This window comes from Panthera tigris, chromosome E2, assembly GCF_018350195.1.
Source record: "Panthera tigris isolate Pti1 chromosome E2, P.tigris_Pti1_mat1.1, whole genome shotgun sequence".
Taxonomy (NCBI): Eukaryota; Metazoa; Chordata; class Mammalia; order Carnivora; family Felidae; genus Panthera; species Panthera tigris.
The window spans coordinates 37,905,477-37,928,713 of record NC_056674.1 but is presented as its reverse complement, the minus strand read 5'-3'; the positions used below and the strand labels follow the sequence as shown (position 1 = coordinate 37,928,713).

The following is a 23,237-nucleotide window of genomic DNA, read 5'->3' as shown; positions in this document are numbered from 1 at the left end:
TTTCCCTACTGTTGCATATTTAAATTGCTTGACAGTTTTCAAAATATCATGTAAAAAAGTGAACATCTTACTCTAAACATTTGAGATATCTGGAGAAAGGAAAATTTATAATTTCCTTGAAATAAATTCTTAGTTTTAAAAATACCAGATGAGAGTATATAAATAAGCTTTTGATTCCTGATACATTTAACTCATTAGCTTCACAATTATGTTTTGATATTTTACAAAAGCACCAGAAATATATGAGAAATATAGTTTCTCTAAATCCAGACCGTTGTATCTATCTGCCTGTCCATCTATTATCTATCATCTATCTTTACATCTACCTATCTATCATCCATCTATCTAACATTACCTTTCTAGCTAATTCATAAGTTGTAGTCAAAGGGAAAATGAACCCTATCGAGTTCTTTTAAAAATTTTTTTTTATGTTTATTTATTTTTTTATTTTATTTATTTATTTTTTGGACAGAGAGAGACAGAGCATGAACGGGGGAGGGGCAGAGAGAGAGGGTGACACAGAATCGGAAACAGGCTCCAGGCTCCGAGCCATCAGCCCAGAGCCTGACGCAGGGCTCGAACTCACGGACCGCGAGATCGTGACCTGGCTGAAGTCGGACGCTTAACCGACTGCGCCACCCAGGCGCCCCTTTTTATGTTTATTTTTGAGAGAGAGACAGCATGAGTGGGGGAGGGACAGAGAGAGAGGGAGACACAGAATCCGAAGCAGTCTCCAGGCTCTGAGCTGTCAGCACAGAGCCCGACATGGGACTCGAACTCACAAACAGCGAGATCATGACCTGAGCTGAAGCTGGACACTTAACCAACTGAGCTACCCAGGTGCCCCCTTATAGAGTTCATTTTTGAACACTATGGAAGCTAAAGAGTTTTCTAATGATTTGTTTTCTCCTTTGTGGTATATCTGTGCAAGTTTGACATTATTGCACTTATTATATTGTAGCTATAATTCAGTGATAAGGTGGATATATATCTGGTTGTATATCCTTTACCCCTCATACATGGCAGCATAGAGTACAAATCACATGGCAGAACAGAAAGTTGTGGGTACAATATATGGTCCCCAAAAGGAACTTTTCCCTGGTGGATTTGTACCACTTAATCTCATAAATGAGAGATTTTTTGTTCCACAGATAGTAAAATGATAATTGCACATTGAATTGGCAAGAGTTTTGGGAATAACAAAGCTAGTGGTTTCATAACCAGGATAATGTGTTCAACAAGTCTTATTCAAAAGAGGAGTCTAGCACAGCATTTTATATCAACTGCAATCTTTGTACAGCACAATCTGGGAAACCCGCAAAGAGTGAATTACAGTAATCAGGCTTCAGAATGACAAAGGAGTTAATCAGCATCTCCTTGCCTTTCTCGTGAAGCCTCTCAATCTGGTGATATCACAGAAATTATAAAAAGAAGTCTTCGTGACGGATACAAAATGCTTCTCAAATGATAACATTAAAGACAATGGGAAACACACACACACACAGACACACACACACGTTTTAAATTTTTGAGATGACTGACACTAGATTCTAATCAGAAATACTCCCTGGATAATGAGACAGAAGGAACAGCTGTTTAGCACTTAGGACGAACTTAAGGCCAACCTAGGACTTAAATTTTTAAACTACTGCAACAGGGAAATCTCCATATGATTGAATAAGGTTAAGATAAAAATATTGTCTTTTAAATATAGGAAAATCTATTCACAGTAGGGTAATATATACCAGTTGCAGGGCAAGGTGACTCCCCTTCTCCCTTCTTAATTCTGTTACCAGGGTTCACCTCCCATCCCAAACCTTCCCACCCAGCTCTCCAGTGTCAGATTCAAAACCTCCAATGAATTAAATTCATGGAGAATAGATTGTTCTCATTAATTCTCATGAATTTTCTGATTAGATTAGATTTTCAAAATGAAGTTTGAGGGAAATTCTTCTAAAATGTGATGATTCATGTTCCTTTTTCTGAATTTATTTCATAGTTAATGCTATTGAGACTCCAGCAGGACAGGCTCATTCTCCTTAACACCAATTTGTGTATGTGTGTTTTTTCTTCTCAAAATCTTAGAGCTTCTTATTTTCAAGAAAAAGAAAAGGTTTCTCCCAAGGATGTTCCATGATTTATCCTAGAGTAACTAGGTAAAGGGTTTAAGTATAAATACTAGAACCGTTACTGAGTTGGAAATTTACAAAAGTCAAAGAAATAAGATTTTTTTTTTTTAGTTTTATTTATTTTCAGAGGGAGACAGTGCAAGCAAGGGAGAGGAGCAGAAGGAGAGAGAGAGAAAATCCCAAGCAGGCTCCAGAGTCAGCATGGAGCCTGACATGGGGCTCGATCCTATGACCCTGGGATCATGACCTGAGTTGAATCAAGAGCCAGACACTGAGCCACCCAAGCACCCCAAAAGATGTAATGTTTTTAATTGTATCAGCTGCAAGTCAATCCTGGTATTACCATATTTAATTAAGTTGATTTTCTTTTTCTTTGTGAGACTATTTATCAAACGCCTACGTCCATGAGTTTCACTACCCCAGAAGAAAGCATTTTGTGATACTGCTTGCCATAAAATTGAAAACTCTGATTTGTTGTCAGACTGATATTATGGAAGTTTAAGTATAATATTTAATCTTCTGAACACTGCTGGACATCAAAAATGTGTGACTATGAACATGTAGAAAGACATGAGCACTAATTTTGCTTGACTACTTTGGTGAAAAAGGAGGGACACAATTCTTGTCTTTGGGAATGGGAAGTTATTTGAAATTAACACCATCAAAGGTGTTTTAAATTGGTTTATTTCAGCAGAAAGGATGTAGGAATCTCCTGTATGTTGTTTGAAAATCAAAGTTGAAACTGGATAAAAATGCCATTTAACTGAGGCTTTCGGTAACTTTTTAGTATCATAGGTCAAAATTTTTGACTTCTTAAATCTGAGAGGAAAAAGAACTTACTATATTTTCTGCTCTTTGCAAGGTGGTTATTTGATAACAAACAATACTTTTTAAAATAAAGAAGTTATCTCTTTGTCGATAAAAGAAAAAGCCTGAAGTGTGGGAGAACATGTGAACCAAAGGATATAATTTAGAGGAGAGATAGAGGGAACTTTTAACGCAACTTTAAGCTTCTATTTTAGGAGTTTATCAATATCTTACAACATCTACGTAGGTGACATGATCTCCCTTTTGAATAAGAATTTTAAAAAAGGTTCAGTGACAAGTGTAGAGATGCCCCAACTCAAGGAGAAAAATGGGAGGGTTGAGGTCACTTGGGGTTTTTCCTAGCCTGCCTTTTTGGCCACCAGGTAGCAGGAAAAATGCTCCAGAAATTCTTTCTTGAATTTTCTAATGAGTCATTGTTAATTATGAGTTTGAGACTAGCGGCAGCTCAGAAAACAAGAGCTATTCATTATACAGTTTTGCACTGAAGTCCATGAAGTGTGCTGCATGCCCTAGAAAACTTGTGGAGACTCCTTGCTTGTCTTAGAAATTAGAAAACCCACTCCAACTATTGTCTAAGAAAAGAGAAAGTGTGAAGACGTCCAGGTACAGCTTTCTGGCTGGGTCATCTTGAGCAACTCACTTAACTGAATAGCTCTTACTCGCTTTTTACTGATGGGGAAACAAAGAGCCTGCCCTGCCGTCTCAAAGAATAGCCCTTTGGACAGCAATGTGTTCTTATATTGAAGTACTCTTTGAACTGTAGATGTGTGTTTAACAATGATGTGCTGGAAACATCTTTGACACCTGGGTAATGAACCAGTATGCTGACCATATTTTATAGGGTCTTGGCAGGAATGGGGTAATTGAGGAGAGTTTAATAAGTAACTATTGACAAAACCTTGGCCAGGTTAAGAGAGACTATCACAGGATAACAAAGCACCTCAAGCCTAGCAGTAGAAGAGCGATCATTACCCCTAGACCCAAGAGAACAAGGGATTGGGGCATCTATTGGATACTAGAGTTTTGTTCTAGTAATACCTGAAAAGACTAACCATAGAGTGGGCCAAATATGTGACTGGGATATTTGGGGAGTCTGGAACTTCACCCTGCTACATCCTCGCAGTCTCCTTGGGTAATGTGTGTTGGTTGAATCTAATGCAGAGTCAGAAAGTAAGGAAGTTCGTTGAAGCAATCCATAAAGGTCACTGTCCCATGCCAAGAATAGGTAGGAAATGCTGGAAAGTGGATCTGGGGGGGCAATTGGAGAATGTTCAGCATTCTAACCACCATCCAAAGAGGCATTTAAATAAATTTTGGTTGGGAAGGAAAACGGGGAAAGGGAGTAGCATAGTTGGATAACTAGTGTGTGTGAAGAACTTTACATGAATTATCTCACATAATCTTAGTATAACCACAATGGAAGGCTGATTTATTTTCACCATTTGACAGGGCAAGATACTGAATCCTGATGAGTTTAATAATTTGTTCATGGTAATAAAAGTAGTTAAGTGTGAGAATAACTTAAGAAACCAAACTTGCTTGACTTCAATATGAAGGAGCATCTGTAAAGGGACTCCAGCTTCTCAGTAGATAAGCCTATAAGGTAGTGTGAGGCTGCTTGCTTTTATAGAGGAAGGCATAAACATAGGTGGAGACCCATGGAGCTCTTTTTGTCCCATTTAAGCAAGGCTCTCATCATGATGCTTCACATATATTTTGATATAACTCATACACATTAGCCCAGGTATGCTATTTTTAACTGAGCCTCAATATTATTTTAATTCCGAATGTCTGAGAGACATTACAGTCTTTTTTTTTTTATTTACACTCTCATGATGTATTTTAAAAAATGATGAGAATAATACATACCAAACTTCTCTGACTCTGAGGAAATTATCAAAATTATTCCACTGAAGTAACCTGAAAGGACTCTTGCATAGACTTCAACCTATCCACTTCTTTGGGGGAAAAAAATGATGCCTTCCTTGGGTAATTATATCAGTTACCTCCGATTATTAGATGTTATATATTAAATTCCAAAGTCCAAAGGATGGCTTTAATTTATGATGAACTTAGAATGTGATGGTACCTAAACTTGACACACACTTCTGTAAATATCATGGGAGTAAAACAATTTTCTAATGGTTCCTACTGGAATTGGGCCCATAATGAAAGTATTCTGTGTTATGAAATATATATCCATACCATAGCACAATAGCCATATTGGCATCCCATCATGCTAATGATGAAGCTTTATTTGTTATTGTTGTTGCCTTAGCTCACAAGTTATATTTTGATATGATCAAATCTTGAAACAAGCCATTATATTGAAAAATATTATGTTACTATCAATATTTCCAAATAAGCAATATTTCCAAATAATTACCTTAGAAATGCAGGGGAAATTCTCTTTAATCCAGAAAGTTTTATTTTACTTGGGCCAGAGACATAACTCACACTTACTCAACAAGAATGTTTTGGGCTAGTCACAATAATTTTTATTATGGGCTTTTACCAATATGGTAGGGGGGCGTATTTTTTGACACAGAATTAAATAAAACTGCATAACACAGAAAAAATATAGTGTCACCAGTGTAAAGGATCTCATTGTTCTTTGAAATGGGAAAAACTGGAAATAACTGGAATATCCACTGATAATATGTTCATAAATGAACAATCATGCAGTTAAAAGAAGTAATGAGTTGGACCTCTAGATGCTAGTGAGCAAACAAAAGACATCTCAAAGATATCTATTCTGTGATAAAAGAAAGTCCCAAAACAGTGCCTGTATCATGACCACATTTGTGGTTAAATGTTTATATGCATATACACATTTGTATGCATATACATATAATGGCTTTGAAATTGTACACATCAAAATGTTAGCAATATTTATCTATAAAAAGAGGTATGAGAGTAAGGAGAGGGCTAAATAAAGATTTTCAAAATAACTTCAGAAGCATCTACCCAAATTTTGTATCTTTAACAAGAATATTAAATTACTGGTGAAACACATAAAGAAGCAGATGGATGAAACCCTGAAAATATATCACAAAGGAAAAAGCTAACATTTTAGCACTGACGATGTTGTTATTTTGTATGATCTTATGTTTTACCTCCTTTCTCTTTTCTTTTTAATTTTTTTCTAAATTTTGTATTACTTTTACAATGGAGAAAATGTAGCTAACTAATTAAAATATAAATGTTGAATAGTACCTTTGGATTTAGACACTCGCCTACATTAATTCTGATTGGTGTTTTATTCATCTGAGTTGATTCTAATAATGCATTTATTTCTTTCATCTCTCTGATGTATTTGTGAGCTTCAGAATAATTTATCTTTGACCTCAGAGCCTTCAAGCTATTTATGTATTTACTCCTCTCGTAGGGGAACTGGAGTCTGTGATAAATTGTAAGATTCTTTCACTTCCAGGGTTTTCCTGGGTAGATGAGGCCATGTTTTGATTTATACTTTAATTTGGTAGGCAACAGTATGCCATTCAGTTTACTTTCTAATGTATATTTTTTCAAGTTCTCTTTTTTATACACTATAAAATGTATTTTTGCAAGTTAGCCACTAATGTCTGTGACTGAAATCTTTCAGTGTTGGCATCAATGATGCACACCAGTTAAAAGGCAAAAGAAAACAGAAGATTATCTGAGTGGGGACTTGATGTAGGTGTGTGTGTGTGTGTGTGTGTGTGTGTGTGTGTGTGTGTGAGAGAGAGAGAGAGAGAGAGAGAGAGAGATGCACACATTCATTTTGAATGAGCTGTCTTCCTGAAAGTCATTCTCCCATTTTTCCCCCTCAGCAATTATAAAAACTGCCCTTCCCAACATGGACAGAGAAGCCAAGGAGGAATACCTGGTTGTTATTCAAGCCAAAGATATGGGTGGACACTCTGGTGGCCTGTCTGGGACCACAACACTTACAGTGACCCTTACCGACGTAAATGACAATCCTCCGAAATTTGCCCAAAGTAAGTTTGTTCCCTACACTGGGTGAATATCTAATTACAATGTTTTCGTATTAATTTATTTTCTAATTTTTAGCAATATCCAAAAACCTGACAGCAATCATTGAATGTTTATTATATGTAAGGTATGCCAATATGTGTGTGTCTGTGTGTATACACACACATATACACATACACACACACATAGATATGAAACAACCAACTCTCCTGTCATTTTGGTAATAAATATATTCTCATTTTACAGATTTTAAAGAAGCTGAGAAAATTTCCAAATATTTAGGGTATAGTAAATAGTGTAGCTAAGAGTTAGAACCAGTCAGTTACAGAACATCTGACTGCAAGACGTGTGCTTAGTTCTCCATTCCCTGGTACCTCCCTTTGTGAACTTGAGAGAGTAATTACAATGCACCTCAGATAGTGCTCTATCAATAGTCCCACTTTGTTGTATAAGAGGAACCACATCTGTAGTGCCTTAGGAGGGGAAAGCAGATAGGCCGTGTACGGTATACTGGCTGCAAAAATAAACACTCTTTCCTGTGACTTCCTGTGGCTCCTTCAGCCATCAGTGATCACTGACCCTACTCATCCTTACTAAAGCCAGGCTCTGCCTCAGAAGCATCTCAACAAAATTCGAGGCAGCCACCATCCATGAATCAGGGAGACAATCATTGTTTTCCAATTTTATGTACGCTCACAGAACCGTTTCTTTTTTTTTTCTTTTGTTTTTAAATTTTTAATTTATTTTGAGAGAGAGAGATTGAGCATGAGCAGGGGAAGGGCAGAGAGAGGGGAAGAGAGGGAATCCCAAGCAGGCTCCATGCTGCCTGATGCAATGTGGGGCTGGGTGTCATGAAGCCGTGAGATCATGACCTGAGCCAAAATCAAGAGTCGGATGCTTAAGCAACTGAATCACCCAGGTGCTCCACAGAACCATTTTCTTGTGAGCACTTATCCAAATACTCTGACAAACTGCATTGTGAAGACCTTTTGATGTGGAGACTCTTGAGTTGAGACATGAGTGATGACTAGGAATTAGCTGGAACAAGATGAAACTAGGGAAGTGGGGATGTGGTCATGGCAATGGGAGGAAGAAGATATCCCAAAGTCCTGTGAAAGAAGGGTATATGGCCCTAGGTGAGAATTAAAAGAATCTTATAATAGGGGCCCCAGGATAGCTCAGTCGGTTGAGCATCTGACTCTTGATTTTTGTTCAAGTCATTATCTCATGGTTCATGAGATCGAGCTCTGTGAAGGGGTCTATACTAACAGTGAAGAGCCTGCTTGGGATTCTCTCTCTCCCTCTCTCTCTGCCCCTCCCCACTGTCTTTCACAGTAAATAAATAACCTTGCAATAATCCTACTACAATTGGAACACAGAGTCTAAAGAGTTAGGTTAGGCAAGAGTTAGCCATAGTTGGATTTGGAGGCCATTCTGAGTATCATGATCTTTATTCTAAGATCGCTGGGAAGCCATTAAAAGGTTTTACATTATAGGTAAAGTAATAGAATTGGAATCCAGGGAAATAAGAGAAAATGAAATCTGGCCTCCTTCCAATGTGTTCTCCACACTGCAGCCACTTGAAGGGTGTGCATAAGCATTCATGTAAAAAGTGATGGCAGAGCTAGCAAGCCAGGGTGGTCTCTGTGGAACTGGAGAAAGGTGTATAGGTGTGACAGATACTAAAGAGGTAATGATAACAAAACTTTAAGGATATGTTGTATTCTCAGTTGAAGAAGTGAGTTTTCACATTTTTGCAATGAGGGATTACATGCATGCTGGTGCTATTTGCTATGGTAGGGAATACCATAGGAGAACCTGTTGTGTTTTTTTTTAGGAGAATTTTTTTAAAGTTTATTTATTTATTTTTTAAAAGAGAGAGAGAGAGATTGAGAATGTGAGCAAGCATGAGCAGGGGAGGGGCAGAGACAGAAGGAGAGAGAGAGAGAATCCCAAGCAGGCTCCGCACTGTCAGCCTCTAGAGCCTGATGTGGAGGTCAGTCTCACAAACTGTGAGATCATGACCTGAACCACAACCAGGAGTTGGATGCTCAATCAGCTGAGCCAACCAGATGCCACTGAACGGAGAGAAGAGCAAGGAGAGGGATGAAGAGGGAGGGAGGGGGAGAGGGAGAGAGACAGATGGAGGGGGTGTTGAAAATGATACATTTAAGGTATTTTTGAGAATTTACCTGCAGAAAAAAAATCAAAGGTAAAAAGAACAGAAAGGATGAATTTTCATTAGGAATTTCAGCATTTTCACTTCTGGCTATGCATAAATCTGATAACAATGCAACCCTTTTTAACCAAATTATTGAAATGGAGAATACCATCTCTCCTATCCTTTCCCCAGCTCTCTTCTTTCCTTTTCAGTTGCCATTATAGTTAAGGATCTAATATGCAACTCTTCTTTCTCAGAAAATGATTGTTTCAATTCAGCAGTGGCAGGTGAGTTTCAAAAGTGTTCCCTTTCTTAGGAGTAATAACTATTAACTATGATCACACTAATAGAGATGAGTGAGCAGAATAGGAATGGATAAATGTTCCATTTGCTTGGCTTCCCAAAGCTCCCTGATGTAGGACTAGCAGCAAGGTGAAGCCCCTTGCTGGCTTATTGCCTTAACAAGCATACCTAGAGGGATCATCTCAAACCTTAACTGGAATATAAAGTTTGAAGGAAATGGAATCATTACACTAATTATGAGAGAATTGGGAGGCTTGTATTGGATGTGTGGATTTTCAGTGCCTACCTTATGGCAAAACTATTTGGAAAACATTTTTGTTCCCCAGTCCCATAATTTCATGATTCGAGGAGACATTTTTATTTCATCTTTAAATAAAAGTGTGCTAGTGCTAGAAGAAAACCTTACTCATCATAGGAAATAATCTTGTTAGATTGCGTAGAATGAGCCTAGTTTATCCAAGGGACTCAGTGATTGAGTTCCAACTAGAATTGGGTAATGTTCTCTAGATTTAATTTTTCCTTTTGTTTTATAGCTCATCGAATATTTATTTATTCCCTTGTTTTGGTTCCAGCGGGAGTAAAACTTCCTGATTGCCTTGACTTTGGGTTCCCCACAAACAGGCATTGAGACAGGAATTTGATTAGAAGTAGTTTATCTTGGAGATGATCCCAAGAAACGCCAGTGGGGAAGTGAGGATGTGTGCGAGAGAAGGATAGAGAGCCAATAATGTGCATTATCAAGCCGGCTACGACTGTGGAGGAACTGGAGCTTTATCCCATCGGGGAAACTCTGCAACACTGTAAATAGACAAAAGAAAAGAAATAGCTCAAGGTTACCCTACCAGAAAGGGGAGGAGCCTGGGATTCTGTATCCTAAGTTGTGTGAGTCTTTGAGGACTGCTTCTCAGAGGGCATTAATTTTCTGGTAGTTAAGGCCTGACAGGCAGTGGGCAAAATGGGTTCTGAAGGCCAGAAAAAAAGCCTCAGGCAAGAAATGCGGGAGTTGGCAGTTAGATGTGGGGCCGGTGTGTACTGAAGTGGTAATGGCCAGGGGTTATGGTCTCTTCACTCTACCAATGAAATGAGTGACACCAATACAACAGCTAAAGTGATTTGAGTAAAAATGGGACTGATACCACTAATCAGACACATTTTACTGGCCCCACAGGAGAATGAACATACACTATGATTGTATTTTGCCTAGAGAGTCTTGGAAGTAGGATTTCTGGTCTTCAGAGCAATGAGGACTTTAGTAACAGGAGGACTGTTTCATGTGTCTGAACAGCTTGCTGCAGGGCACAGCAGAAGTTTAGTAATTGGATGTTATCAAAAATGGTCTACAGGTCTGTAAATATAAAGGTAACTTCAAAAGTGACTTTCAGTGTGTTACACATTACATCTTTCTGTGCTGAAATTAGCGTAATATTTTATGTTGGGCAACAATGAATATCCCCATGGGCAGCCGGTGTGATTTTACAGCAAATTGGAAAGAACATTCACATAGACTCCTTCATATCCCGATGTAAATTTGCTCCAAATATATGCTTGGTAAACATACAGTTGAATAAGTTTTATATCTCAGAAGAGTCTCAAAGAGGGATCACTTCTTCTTCTGGGAACTCTTTGACTCATTTAAAAGATTGTACATTTCGCAGCAAAATGGATATTTTTCTCTTTTCCATCACTGTCCTGTTAATATCTGTAGGTGTGCTCGGAACAAAGAAAGTACCCAATAAATATTTGCTGAATAGGTCAGTAAATGAATGGAAGTTGTGCAGTGCTCAGTGTCTTGTTTTGTTTTGTTTTTTCCTAAGGTCTCTATCACTTCTCAGTACCAGAAGATGTGGTTCTTGGCACTGCGATAGGAAGGGTAAAGGCCAACGATCAAGATATTGGTGAAAATGCACAGTCATCCTACGACATCATTGATGGAGATGGAACAGCGCTCTTTGAGATCACTTCTGATGCCCAGGCCCAGGATGGCATTATAAGGCTGAGAAAGGTAAGCTAAGGAAGATTTTGTTCGTCTTCCAAAGACGTCTTTGAAACTTGAGTTTTGAAGTTGACAGGGGTTGAGCGGACTTCCTGACATAATCTTAGGATTGGTAAAGGTTTAGCTTCTTCAGCTGTGAAAAAGCAGAGTCCTTTTTGCACCTCATAACCTTGGCCCCAGTTTCCCTTTCAGCTAACTGGGGGGCAACCATTTATCATGGTGTTGGTAGCATCCCATCCTACCCATTATTTCCCTTCATCTATGCCTCAGTGTTCTTCCCTAAGCTAAAGGAATTGGCTCACTTCCTTTGCAGAGCACCCTCGTCACAAAGGGAAGTCAACACTCAAAAGATCACCCTCAAGCAATGAAGGACATAGATTGGTAGACAGTTCTTATTCATTGAAGACATTATTCTGAGGCATATTGTCTATGGTTCTTAAGAGGATTCCCAGTAGGAAAAAGATTCAGATGCCCAGAGAGGTGGCAAGTTCAGTGGCCTTTAATCCTTCCCTATAGAACTCTCCCCATTTCCACACTCCTGCTTCCTGGAATATCTGCACAAAATATATTGAAGATTCCCAAGTTTTTATTGCAGGCTCTACTTTCAGAGAAACTCCAGGACAGACAAAACAGTCAGCCTGAGTTGTTCTGGTCAGCTCTAGCACTAGAAGGGCAGGGCCAACCCTCCTACCATTGGTTACTCCAAACCATGCATCAAAGGTCCAAGCATTATGGTAAACGAAGCTCCTCTTGGCCTTGCTTCCGGGTATGGGGCTACCATGAGAGAAAGAAACATCTAGATGAGTAGTACAGATAATGTATGGCTATTGTATCTGCATTTGCCAGCAGCCATTTCTTTTGTGATAGATGTGAAAAATTCTGTACAGTAGCTTCTGAATTTATTTATCATCATGACACCTACATTCATAAAAAAAATATGTAGAATGCATTTCATTATCTTATGGGCATGGACCTTTGCAAGGGAAAATATCCTTTTATCCTCATCATGAGTATTTTTTTCAATACTGTTTTTCGAATCTTTTTCACAAAACAGTACAAATTAATTTTAATTAGATGTGTGTGTTCATGAATAAGAATATAAATGGCAGAGCACACTGTTGGGACCCTGTCTTGATCAGCATTATATTCATGTGACTCCAAGCTTACTCTCTAATTCTCTCCATCATGTTACACAAGAACGTGATTCCAACGGCCATGCTCTAAAAATCCCGCCTTGGAGAGATAGTAAGATTATGAACCTGGAGTTTCCTGGACATACTTTTTATACAAAATCAGTGAATTTTTTAAAATTAATTTCAAGCGAGAGGAAAAAAAAAAAAGGCTGCATTTATTTTAACTCTGTTCGGAACAACACTAGCTTTCTACCTGGCTTGAGTTTAGGTTAAGAGTTGGAAAGTATTTAAAAACTCATGTTTAAAATAGAATACAGTAAAATTATGCTTGAGTCAATTATTGAATAACCCAGAGCCACATTTTCTTTAGCTAATGATTCCTAATGTCATTTTTATTGTTATTATTAACTGCCATCCTCTGCTACCATAAGGTGCTTTTATAAACTGAAGCAGTTAGCCATGTGTTATAGTTTTATTCACTGTTATTCATAAACGTGGAACTATATACTACATGTTTTGACACTGAGAAACCCATGTATTTTCATGTAGAGAGCAATATGTAGGGTGTCATATTTCTACAATTCGTGGGTCTCCTGTTTGATAAGATCCTAAGGACACTAGGGATGTGTTTGGATACATTGTCATTATGTTGAACTAAGAAATAAACAGAACATAATCTGCTACACTTAACAGTGTTTGTGAGGAATTTGAAATTGCAAAATGGTTACAGTAGGGGTGATTGGCAAATTTTTGCAAATGCTGATGTTGAATCGTCTATTCGTGGCTACGTGTGCCTAGGAATTTCAGAATAGACAGGGAAGTGACTACATGCCTTTTTACTAGAAAATATTTCCCCCAAAAGCCGAGTCCCATTAGAACTGATATGCCTTTTTACTAGAAAATATTTCCCCCAAAAGCCGAGTCCCATTAGAACTGAATTCAAGTAGAAAGATCGACCCCAATTCTGAAATAAAGATACATATTTAAGCTTATACAGGAGTTCTGAAAGAGTTCCCTAATGCCAGCTTGTCTTCTGGTTTATTTTTTTTAAAATCTGCATTGCAGATTGTGAAGAATTGCACCTCACACCTAAATTGTCTCTCTGAACTTTGACAGACGTTTATTCATGAAATCTGAAATATTACGAGTTGACAAGAATTGCAATGTAAGGAATCTGACACAGATTGGCTTCTGAGTATTTAGGGGAACTAAATATTTTACCTAACTCTCTTCACCTAGGTCATTAGCTGAAGTCGTAGGGGCTTTTAAGGAATGAGATATTAATATGTCAGAAGTATTGTCAGTAATGGAGCAGTGAGGTAATTTCAAATTGCTTTTAAGTGGTTGGTGGAGGCACAGCCAGACCTAGATATCTATATATATACTGCTCTCACCCTTCCTTCTTCTAAATATAAACACTGATAAATATGTATCTGCATACATATTTCTTTATATGCCCACCTGCTTCAGAGCCCAGAACTTATAATAGAGACCTTCTAAGAATACCCTAAAAAGTAATAAACCTTATTTTAGCCACATGATCAGTAGAGCAGCGGTGATTTTAGAAGCGAAATCAGAAAACACTCTTTGTTGGGATTAGTGCTAAATTATGCTTTATAATGTCTCCTTGGACTAAACAATGATTATTTCTAGTTCTTTACATTTCACACACTGTTGCAGAAATGATAAAATATTCTTCCCAGATAGAGATTGTGTTCGATGCCGCCTTATCTCCTACCAGCAGAGGCCCGATTAACTGGCTGATTGGTATTCAGGTCGTGCCACCACTAGTAAAATTTTATTATGACTCTGAAGTGAAATTTTGATGGCACAATTCATGACTGTGAATATTTTGTGAATTCCAAGTGAAATGAGCAAAACAAAACAAAACAATAGGAGATTAGATTCACTGAGCTTGTATAATAAACAGATATCAATAAATGCCTGTAAAATTTACAGGTTGAATCTGAGGGAATGGAGAGTGATCCCATTAAGGCTCGCAAATGGGCTTAAATGCACATAACTATCATCCATCAGCATTATACTCATTTGTTCTTGCTGCTGTGGTCATTAGCGGGAAACATTCATCTTTGTCATTTCTTAACAGCCTCTGGACTTTGAGACCAAAAAATCCTATACGCTGAAGGTAGAGGCAGCCAATGTCCATATTGACCCACGTTTCAGCGGCAGGGGGCCCTTTAAAGACACGGCGACAGTCAAAATTGTTGTTGAAGATGCTGACGAGCCTCCTGTCTTCTCTTCACCTACTTACCTCCTCGAAGTTCATGAAAATGCTGCTCTAAACTCTGTGATTGGGCAAGTGACTGCTCGTGACCCTGATATCACCTCTAGTCCTATAAGGTATTCCTTTTATAATTTTTTTTAATGTTTATTTTTGAGACAAAGAGAGAAAGGGTGTGAGCTGGGGAGGGACAGAGAGAGAGAGGGAGACACAGAATCCAAGGCAGGATCCAGCATCTGAGCTGTCAGCACAGAGACCGGTGCAGGGCTCGGACTCACAAGGGGTGAGATCATGACCTGAGCGGAAGTCGGATGCTTAACCGACTGAGCCACCCAGGCGCCCCAGGTATTTCCTTTTTAAAAGGCTTAGGGGCTACATCAAAGGACAAGCACATCAGTACAGAATGCAATTATGTGTACATTCTTTGTGGCTGCCTTTGGTAATTAGCTCACGTGACTGAGGGATTTTGGTCAGCACAATGTCTGCATGTGTGTGTGCACGTACGTGCCCAGGCACACATGTTCACACACACCTACTAAGAGCTACATGCAATACCCAGAGCCAGGAATATCAAGATGAATGAAGCCATTGCAGCTTTCTGAGTTCTCTGAAAGCGAAATACAAAATTGCATTTTTTTTTCTAGTATTGGGCAAGTATTGCTGGTTTGTCTTCTTTCTCTTCTGACAGTTACAGTGAACTATATATATAATAACTTGAGAGACATGAGACCACTGCCTCATTCAGTTCATTAAGAGGCCCTTATCTTATTTGTGTCATTAGTGTTTGGCTTTGAAATTATCTTCATATCACTTCATGGGCATTTCTGATAGGTCAGCATATCTGGATTGGCCCCTTTTAGACAAAATCTTTCTTTGCCATTAAACAAAAAAAAAATCTTTTGTTTATATTTTCCCTGCTCAGAATTTTTTCCCAAGATGAAACAATTCATTTGTTTTTTAATGTTTATTCATTTTTGGAAGAGAGAGCGAGAGGGAGAGAGAGAGAGAGAGAGACAGACAGAGAGACCATGAGTGAGGGAGGAGCAGAGAGAAAGGGAGACACAGAATTGGAAGCAGACTCCAGGCTCTATGCTGTCAGCACAGAGCCCGACATGGGGCTCGAACCTACAAACCATGAGATCATGACCTGAGCTGAAGTCGGATGTTTAACCAACTGAGCCACCCAGGTGCCCCAAGATGAAACGATTCTTTATTAAAGTTTTTCTGCTTTTTTTAGAAATGAGGCTCAATTCCATTTTTTTGTTATTGTTGTTGAACTGTGTACATCTTTTCTCTTTTGCCATTCATCTACATGACACTACAGGTGCTGAAGCTACATAACATGAACACTGAAAACCTATAACATGTAAACTGGCTAATGATGTGCTTGAGTATAGATTTCAAATATTGTCTTAGAAATGCTTGTTGGAAAAGAGAGAGAGAAAGAGAGGTGTAGGGAGAGACAAGCAGGGAGAGAGGGAGAGGTGGGGAGAGGGAGGAATACAGTCTTAAAGAATTGTCCTTTTAATCTGGGAGTTAGATGTCAGTTCATCCCATCTCATTGAATGGATATATTTTCAACTAATCACAGAAACTCTGGATAAGTGAGCTTTCTGCAAGTTTTATCTATTCACTTTTTTTTTTTTTTATGTATTAAATTTCCATTACTCCCAAGGGCATTGAAACTGTGAGGCTACAAGTGAAACTCACAGAATAGTCGGTGCCCCAAATAGTTTGGGCAAAAAATAATTCTTTTCAGATCCAGAAAAGCTGGTTTTAATACAAGCCACTTCAAAACTCAGGATAATGAAGAGGGTTTCCCAAAAGGATACAAAAAAAAGAAAATTCCCTCAAAAGAGCCCAATCTCTGAGAAGATAAAATCCCACCTGGGGATTTGAAAAATGGTCAGGTGTCCATTCTCAGTTCTGAAGAAGTTCACCAAGCTATAGCCATACAGGATGTCCATAGTTGCCTAAGAGAATTGTATCTCTCAAAGGGCCAAGTGTTGAAAACAAGGGAAAAATGTATCCCGAGAAATAAATGTGCATGGTCATTCATTTTCTGACTGCATATTGAAGTTATGAAATGGCTCTGTATTGCGATGCCAATATATAAATACAGGCAATATTTGTCAAATATTCTGTCCTGTTTCATGTTTTTACTACTTGTCCTCCGAAAGAACACAGAAAGGAGCAGTTGCCTCTTGCCTCACATCTCCAAGCATGACACAGAATGAAGGGAGAACTGAATGATGGGGCCAGTTTTAACCCTTGATTTTACACGATTTCTACACTTTTTAGCAAGGAACATACAAGGGCTCAGGAGTATGCCAAGTCAGGGGCCCTTACAGACAAGGGGGTTTCAGATATTGGGGCAATCACATATAAACCCCAAACATGGAATCCATAGTGGCAGTGGGAACACACTTCCAATGCAGAGATATGGTCTTAATCAGCTAGGAGAAGGTCTGAAGAACTGTTCATGCCACAGTGACAGGAACCCCAAATTGGCAGAACTGATTAAAAATCCAGGTTTATGGTTGCCCACATATTTTTGCACATTCTGTTATCTATCCATATACTGATGCAAACGTGGAGATTTACCGATACCAACTCCCGGTTCCCAGTGAATCAAATGATGATTATCACTGTAGTTAACTGTTACTGTTATTGCTGTTGTTATTTTTATTATTACCACTGCTTTGAAAGGCAGGTGTAGAGGACGCTTGAAGCTGGTTAGCAACAACTGTCCAGTTAGAAGTGTTTTGTTTTCAGGCAAGCTAAAGGGGATTAGAGGCCATGTTACCTGGAGAGATGGACAGATAAGATACCACCTGATGACACTGACATCTGTGCCTCTGATAGATTTCAGGCAAGCGCTTATTCCTTGGCATCTATGGTCCCACCCAAAGAAGGGGCGAATACTGTTTCAAAGCATTTTGCAACAGGGCTTTGATGAGTGATTCAGAAGGCAAGCCCCCCTCAGTGTGCATGGAGGTGGATTGGATGCATGGGATGGGAACGTAAGAATCATCAACTGCATTTTTCAGCACTTCTGCTTTTCTGTACTTGTTCCCCTCCCCCCCGCCCATTTCATTGTGTTATGGAGAGCAGCTCTCCTCTCTCTTTGCACAATTGGTTAATTTGAGTAGAAAATTAAATTTTCTGACTAGCCAGAGCAATGCATGGTTCCTTATAAGTCTAGCAGACAGATTTAGACCCATTTAACCTTTTTAAACAGAACTAGAGGACATGGATATTCAGGGAATTACTGAGTGACAAATAGCTATGGATTATTGTCTCTTTAGAACTGTTGTATTTTATATGCTGACAAGAAGGTACCCATCTTTTAGAGGAATGTTTACTTTGACATGCAGTAAGAAAGAGGCCTTTTTATGGCATTTGCTGTGTTTAAAAACTCAGTTGTTTATTGGTTGGTCAACTTCCCGTAAGACTCAACTTCTTTCTAGAGCACATCATCAAGTTGGAAATATCATGTATTTTAAAATTCTTATACCTAAACCTGTACTTTTTTTTAATTTATTTTTTTAATTTAAATCCAAATTAGTTAACATGTAGTTTAATAATGATTTCAGGAATAGAATTTAGTGTTTTATCACTTACATATAACACCCAGTGCTCATCCCAGCAAGTGCCCTCCTTAATGCCCATTGCCCATTTAGCCCATCCCCTGACCCAACACCCTACCAACAACCCTCAAGTTCTCTGTATTTAAGAGTCTCTGTGGTTTGTCTCCCTCTATATTTTTATTTTTGTTTCCTTTCGTCTATCTTCATCCGTTGTGTTTTTTAACTTCCACATATGAATGCAATCATGATATTTGTGTTTCTCTCACTGACTTATTTTTCTTAGTATAATATACTCTAGTTCCATCCACATTGTTGCAAATGGCAATATTTTTGATCTTTGATCTTTGAGTACAGTTCCATTGAATGTATATACCACATCTTCTTTATCCATTAATCAGTCTATTTGGGCTCTTTCCATACTTTGGCTATTGTCAATAGTGCTGCTATATAAATATTGGGGTGCATGTGCCCCTTCAAATCAGCATTTTTTTTATTCTTTGGATAAATACCTAGTAGTGCAGTTGCTGGGTCATAGAGTAGTTCTAGTTTTATTTTTTTTTTAGAGTTTATTTTTAAGAGAGAGAGACAGAACATGAGCAGAGGAGGGGCAGAGAGAGAGAAGGAGACACAGAATCTTAAGCAGGCTCCAGGCTCTGAGCTGTCAGCACAGAGCCTGACATGGGGCTCGAACTCGGGAACGGCCAGATCATGGCCAAGGCCAAAGTCAGATGCTTAACCAACTGAGCCACCCAGGCGCCCCACTAGTTTTAATTTTTTGAGGAACATCCATACTGTTTTCCAGAGTGGCTGCACCAGTACCTAAACCTGTGTCTGTAACTACATTCGTACCTGTATCTTTGTCTATACCCTTTCAGGGGAAAGAAGACAGTGGCATGGAGGGTCTTACCTTGTCCCTGCCAGGAACATTCATTAAATACTTGCTACTCTTTTCAATACTAAATGTCTCTGAGTAATATTGAATGAAGTCGGGTAAATTATTTATATTTAAAAAGGTGATACATTTTGAGCTTACATTTTGAGCAATCCTATCATTGCTACTTCCTCCAGCAGCTGGTCTCTGGAATTCTCTTAGACTCAGTTTCCTCATATGTATTTTGGGTTAATATCCTGTCCCTCACAGGGTAACTGAAATAATTAAGTTATTAAATTTAAAAAATATAGTAGCTACTAGCATTGCCAGTTAATAAAGCCACCATCAATTTCATGTCCTAAACACAAATTAAAAATCCAGTATTTGTGCTCTTGGGTGGCTCAGTCGGTTAAGCGTCTGACTTCAGCTCATGTCATGGTCTCCTCGTTAGTGAGTTGGAGACCCTCACTGGGGTCTGCACTAACACACAGAGCTTGCTTCAGATCCTCTGTCTCCCTTTCTCTCTTCCCCTGTGCCCCATGTGTGCCTGCTCTCTCTCTCTCTCTCTCTCTCTCTCTCAAGAATAAACATTTTTTTTTAACTCTGGTACTTATGTAAGCAGAGTTTCCTCTACAAATGGTTGCTTCGCTGTGCAGAATTACCTGTTTTTCCTTTAACAGTTAGCTGCTAAATAGTCTAACCTCAGTTAGTGTAAAACGCCCCTGCTACTGCAGTGAGTATTGTTACTGGTGAGTGCTTAATATGTGACAAGGATGTGCTAAGTATACTCATTTCATTCCCTAACACCTCTGTGATAGAACATGTATTCTCATTATCGCAAACTGATGAGGAAACTGCAGATAAAAAGCCTCAATTGCTGAGTATCACACAAATACTGTAGTGGAACCATGAAGCATACCTGGGTTTTCCTGACAACGCAGTGCCTATCCTCTGTCCCTCTGCCTCACTCTATCCCTGAGATCTCTGTGGCTTCACCCATGTCTCTGCCTGCTGGAACAGCCGAGCAGGACCAATTTTAATTGAAATAATAAACTGTGCATTCTCTAAATGGCCTCATTCCATTCAGGATGCATACCAACAAGGAAGGAAGATAGACCAGGTCTGTGACATTAATCAGAGCATGGGTGGAATGCTCTTTGCTCCTCAGCCCTACCCCTTTGTATGAGTTTTGTTACTATTGGCTGTAAACACAATCGTGATGATGGAGGTAAAAGAAGAAATGATGTTCTAACAATAACATAAATGAAACATGGTGTAAGTTACTATTATGTACCAATTCACTTTAATTCTCACAAAAGTTGCTGTGAAGTCATCAGTGTGATTCTAGTTTTATGGAGAAGGAAGCTGAGTCTCTGAAAAAAGTTCCCTGTGTGTGTGTTAGGGATTGCAGGGCCAGGATTTAGACCTAAATTTATTCTTACCATTGACTACTATGTCTGTGCATGCTTCTGGCATCTTGCATGAGGAGTAGGCTGATGACAACTCATATTTACTGAGCCCATACTTAGTGACAGACACTCTGAAATGCTGTTATGTGCAGTAAACTGTTTATGTAAGGTAGAAATTCTTAGCACAGGGTAGGTGTGAAATTCTAAGTCAGTGCCTTCATGTAAATCCTCTATGGTTCGTTTTTCCCTTTAAATAAATTTATGAGAAGTGTGTATTTGATGTTACCACTGTGTTGAGATGACATGTGTCTGGGGTTTTTTAGTAGTTGCTTCCTGTTTCTTTCAGAGCCTTCACCTTGGGTAAGACTACATGAACTGCTTAAATTAGAAGTAGGGATAATGGCCATTCAGCAGGCAGAGTAGACGGACACCTGATCATGGTAGGCACAGTGCTCTGTTGTCACAATTCCTCTCCTGAAAGTAAGTGCCCACTCAACACAAGAGATTACATTTTTAGTTCCTACTTGTACTTGGGCATTTTTATAATTCACTGTGGTTATCCAGCTTGCTGTTAATGAGCTCTTTTCCTGAAAACACTCCTTACAGTCCTGATGCCCAGTGATGCAAAAGTGGAAATATTTCATTCAGTAGAGAACCTGGCATTAATTTGGAGAGTAGACTGTGTGTTGATTGACTCCTCAGTCTTGCAATAACTTCCATTTTAGGGAAGGACCTATTTTTTGTTTGTTTTTATTTATTATTATTACTCTTATTTTTTTGGTGATAAGAACACTTTACATGATTTCTGTCTTTTAACAGATTTTTAAGTGTACAATACAGTATTGTTAACTGTAAGTACAGTATTGTAGAGCTTATCTCCGGAATTTATTCATCCTGTGTAACTGAAAGTTTATATCCATTAATTAGAGACTCCCCATTTCCCCCCCTCCGCCAGCCCCTGGCAACCACCATTTGATGCTTCTATGAATTTGACTATTTCGGATTGTCTCCCATAAGTGGAATCATGCGGTACTTAACGTTTCTGTGATTAGCTTATTTCACTTAGCATAATGGCCTCCATGTTCACCTATGACATGGCATATTACACAATTCCCTTTCTTTTTTTTCAATATTTATTCTTGAGAGAGAGAGAGAGACAGAGAGAGGGAGTGAGAGAGTGCTCGAGGGAGGAGGGGCAGAGACAGAGAGGGAGACACAGAATCCGAAGCAGGCTCCAGGCTCTGAGCAATCAGCACAGAGCCCGACATGGGGCTTGAACCCACGAACGGTGAGATGATGACCCGGGCCAAAGTCGGATGAGCAACAGACTGAGCCACCCAGGCATCCCTACACAATTTCCTTTTTTAAGGCTGAATATTACTCCGTTCTATCAACATACCATGTTTTCTTTATTCATTCATCTGTTGATGGTCATTTAGGTTGTTTCTATATCTTGGCTATTATAAAGAGTGCTACAGTGAACATAGGAGTACTAATATCTTTTGAGATCCTGGTTTCAATTGTTTTGGACAAATGCCCAGAAGTGAGATTGCTGGATCATATGGTAATTCTATTTTAAATTATTTTTTAAAACTCCCATTCTGTTTTCCATAGAGGCTGCACTTCTTTGCATTTTAACCACCTGTGTGCAAGGATCTAGTACAAGGACCGAGTTTTCTTAAAATAATTAAAATTTGGCCATTTCATTCCTGCACACTCTTAGCCAGGTAAAAGCTTGATTGTGTCCCAAATCAAAAATACCAACCCTTCCAAATCATTGTTCCAAAACAAATCTCACTATACTTGCTAATTCAACTAATACTACTTAATGCATCTATTAAGTCATATTTTCATTTAGTCAGTCATTTATCCATTCAGTCACACACAGACTATATATACATTTTCGTATACATACACGTATATGTATATATATGTGTCATATATAGAATTTATTTATTTTACTAGGGGATTTCTGTAAAGACAGAGCCCCTGCCCCATGAACCTTATTCTGTAGTAGGGAGGCTGGCTAAATAGCCATGAAAAACCCAACTCTCACATTTATCTAATTAGATACATGTTTTCTAAAAATGATAAATAAGGATGGATTCTGGAATGTTAGGGTCATATGAAGGAAGAAGTGTCCTCATTTCATAATGGATTTGAATAGAAACAGCCATATACATCCAATGATGCTAAAGTGGAAATATCTCACACTGTAGAAAACCCTATATTAATTTGAATGTTTTCTTTTTCTTTTATCCTCTCTCTCTCTCTGTAAAGAAATGCTTTGGGTAAAAAAGGAATCCTTTTTTCTCCTTAGAGGAGTAATAAATAATATGTGATGCAGAGGCCTTAGAATCCTGGGACCAGCAGCACCAGATAATATTATTTATCAAAGCAGTTAGACCAACCAGTGGAGCAATTAGAGGCAAAAAGCTGAAAACTTGTAGATGGAATTTTTGATACTCAAAATGCATGCGAGAAAATGTTAAAATGGTTTCTTTAGGCATAATAACAAAAGCTAGAATGAAATTAAGCAGTGAGAAAGAAACAGTTGGAGTTCACCGAAATATAATAACTGATTCATAACTAAGGGGTTTATT

General features: G+C 38.6%; 1 protein-coding gene across 3 annotated transcripts in view; it reads left to right on the top strand.

The window, feature by feature from the left end:
- The window catches only part of CDH8 (cadherin 8), a 518,426-nt gene that overhangs the window by 342,255 nt on the left and 152,934 nt on the right, over positions 1 to 23,237 (top strand). For all 3 annotated transcript variants that reach the window (XM_042970108.1, XM_042970109.1, XM_015541187.2), the window contains 3 exons: positions 6,770 to 6,937; positions 11,211 to 11,398; positions 14,630 to 14,883. In XM_042970108.1, coding sequence (XP_042826042.1) covers positions 6,770 to 6,937; positions 11,211 to 11,398; positions 14,630 to 14,883 — 610 coding nt within the window. The remainder of the gene's footprint in view (positions 1 to 6,769; positions 6,938 to 11,210; positions 11,399 to 14,629; positions 14,884 to 23,237) is intronic.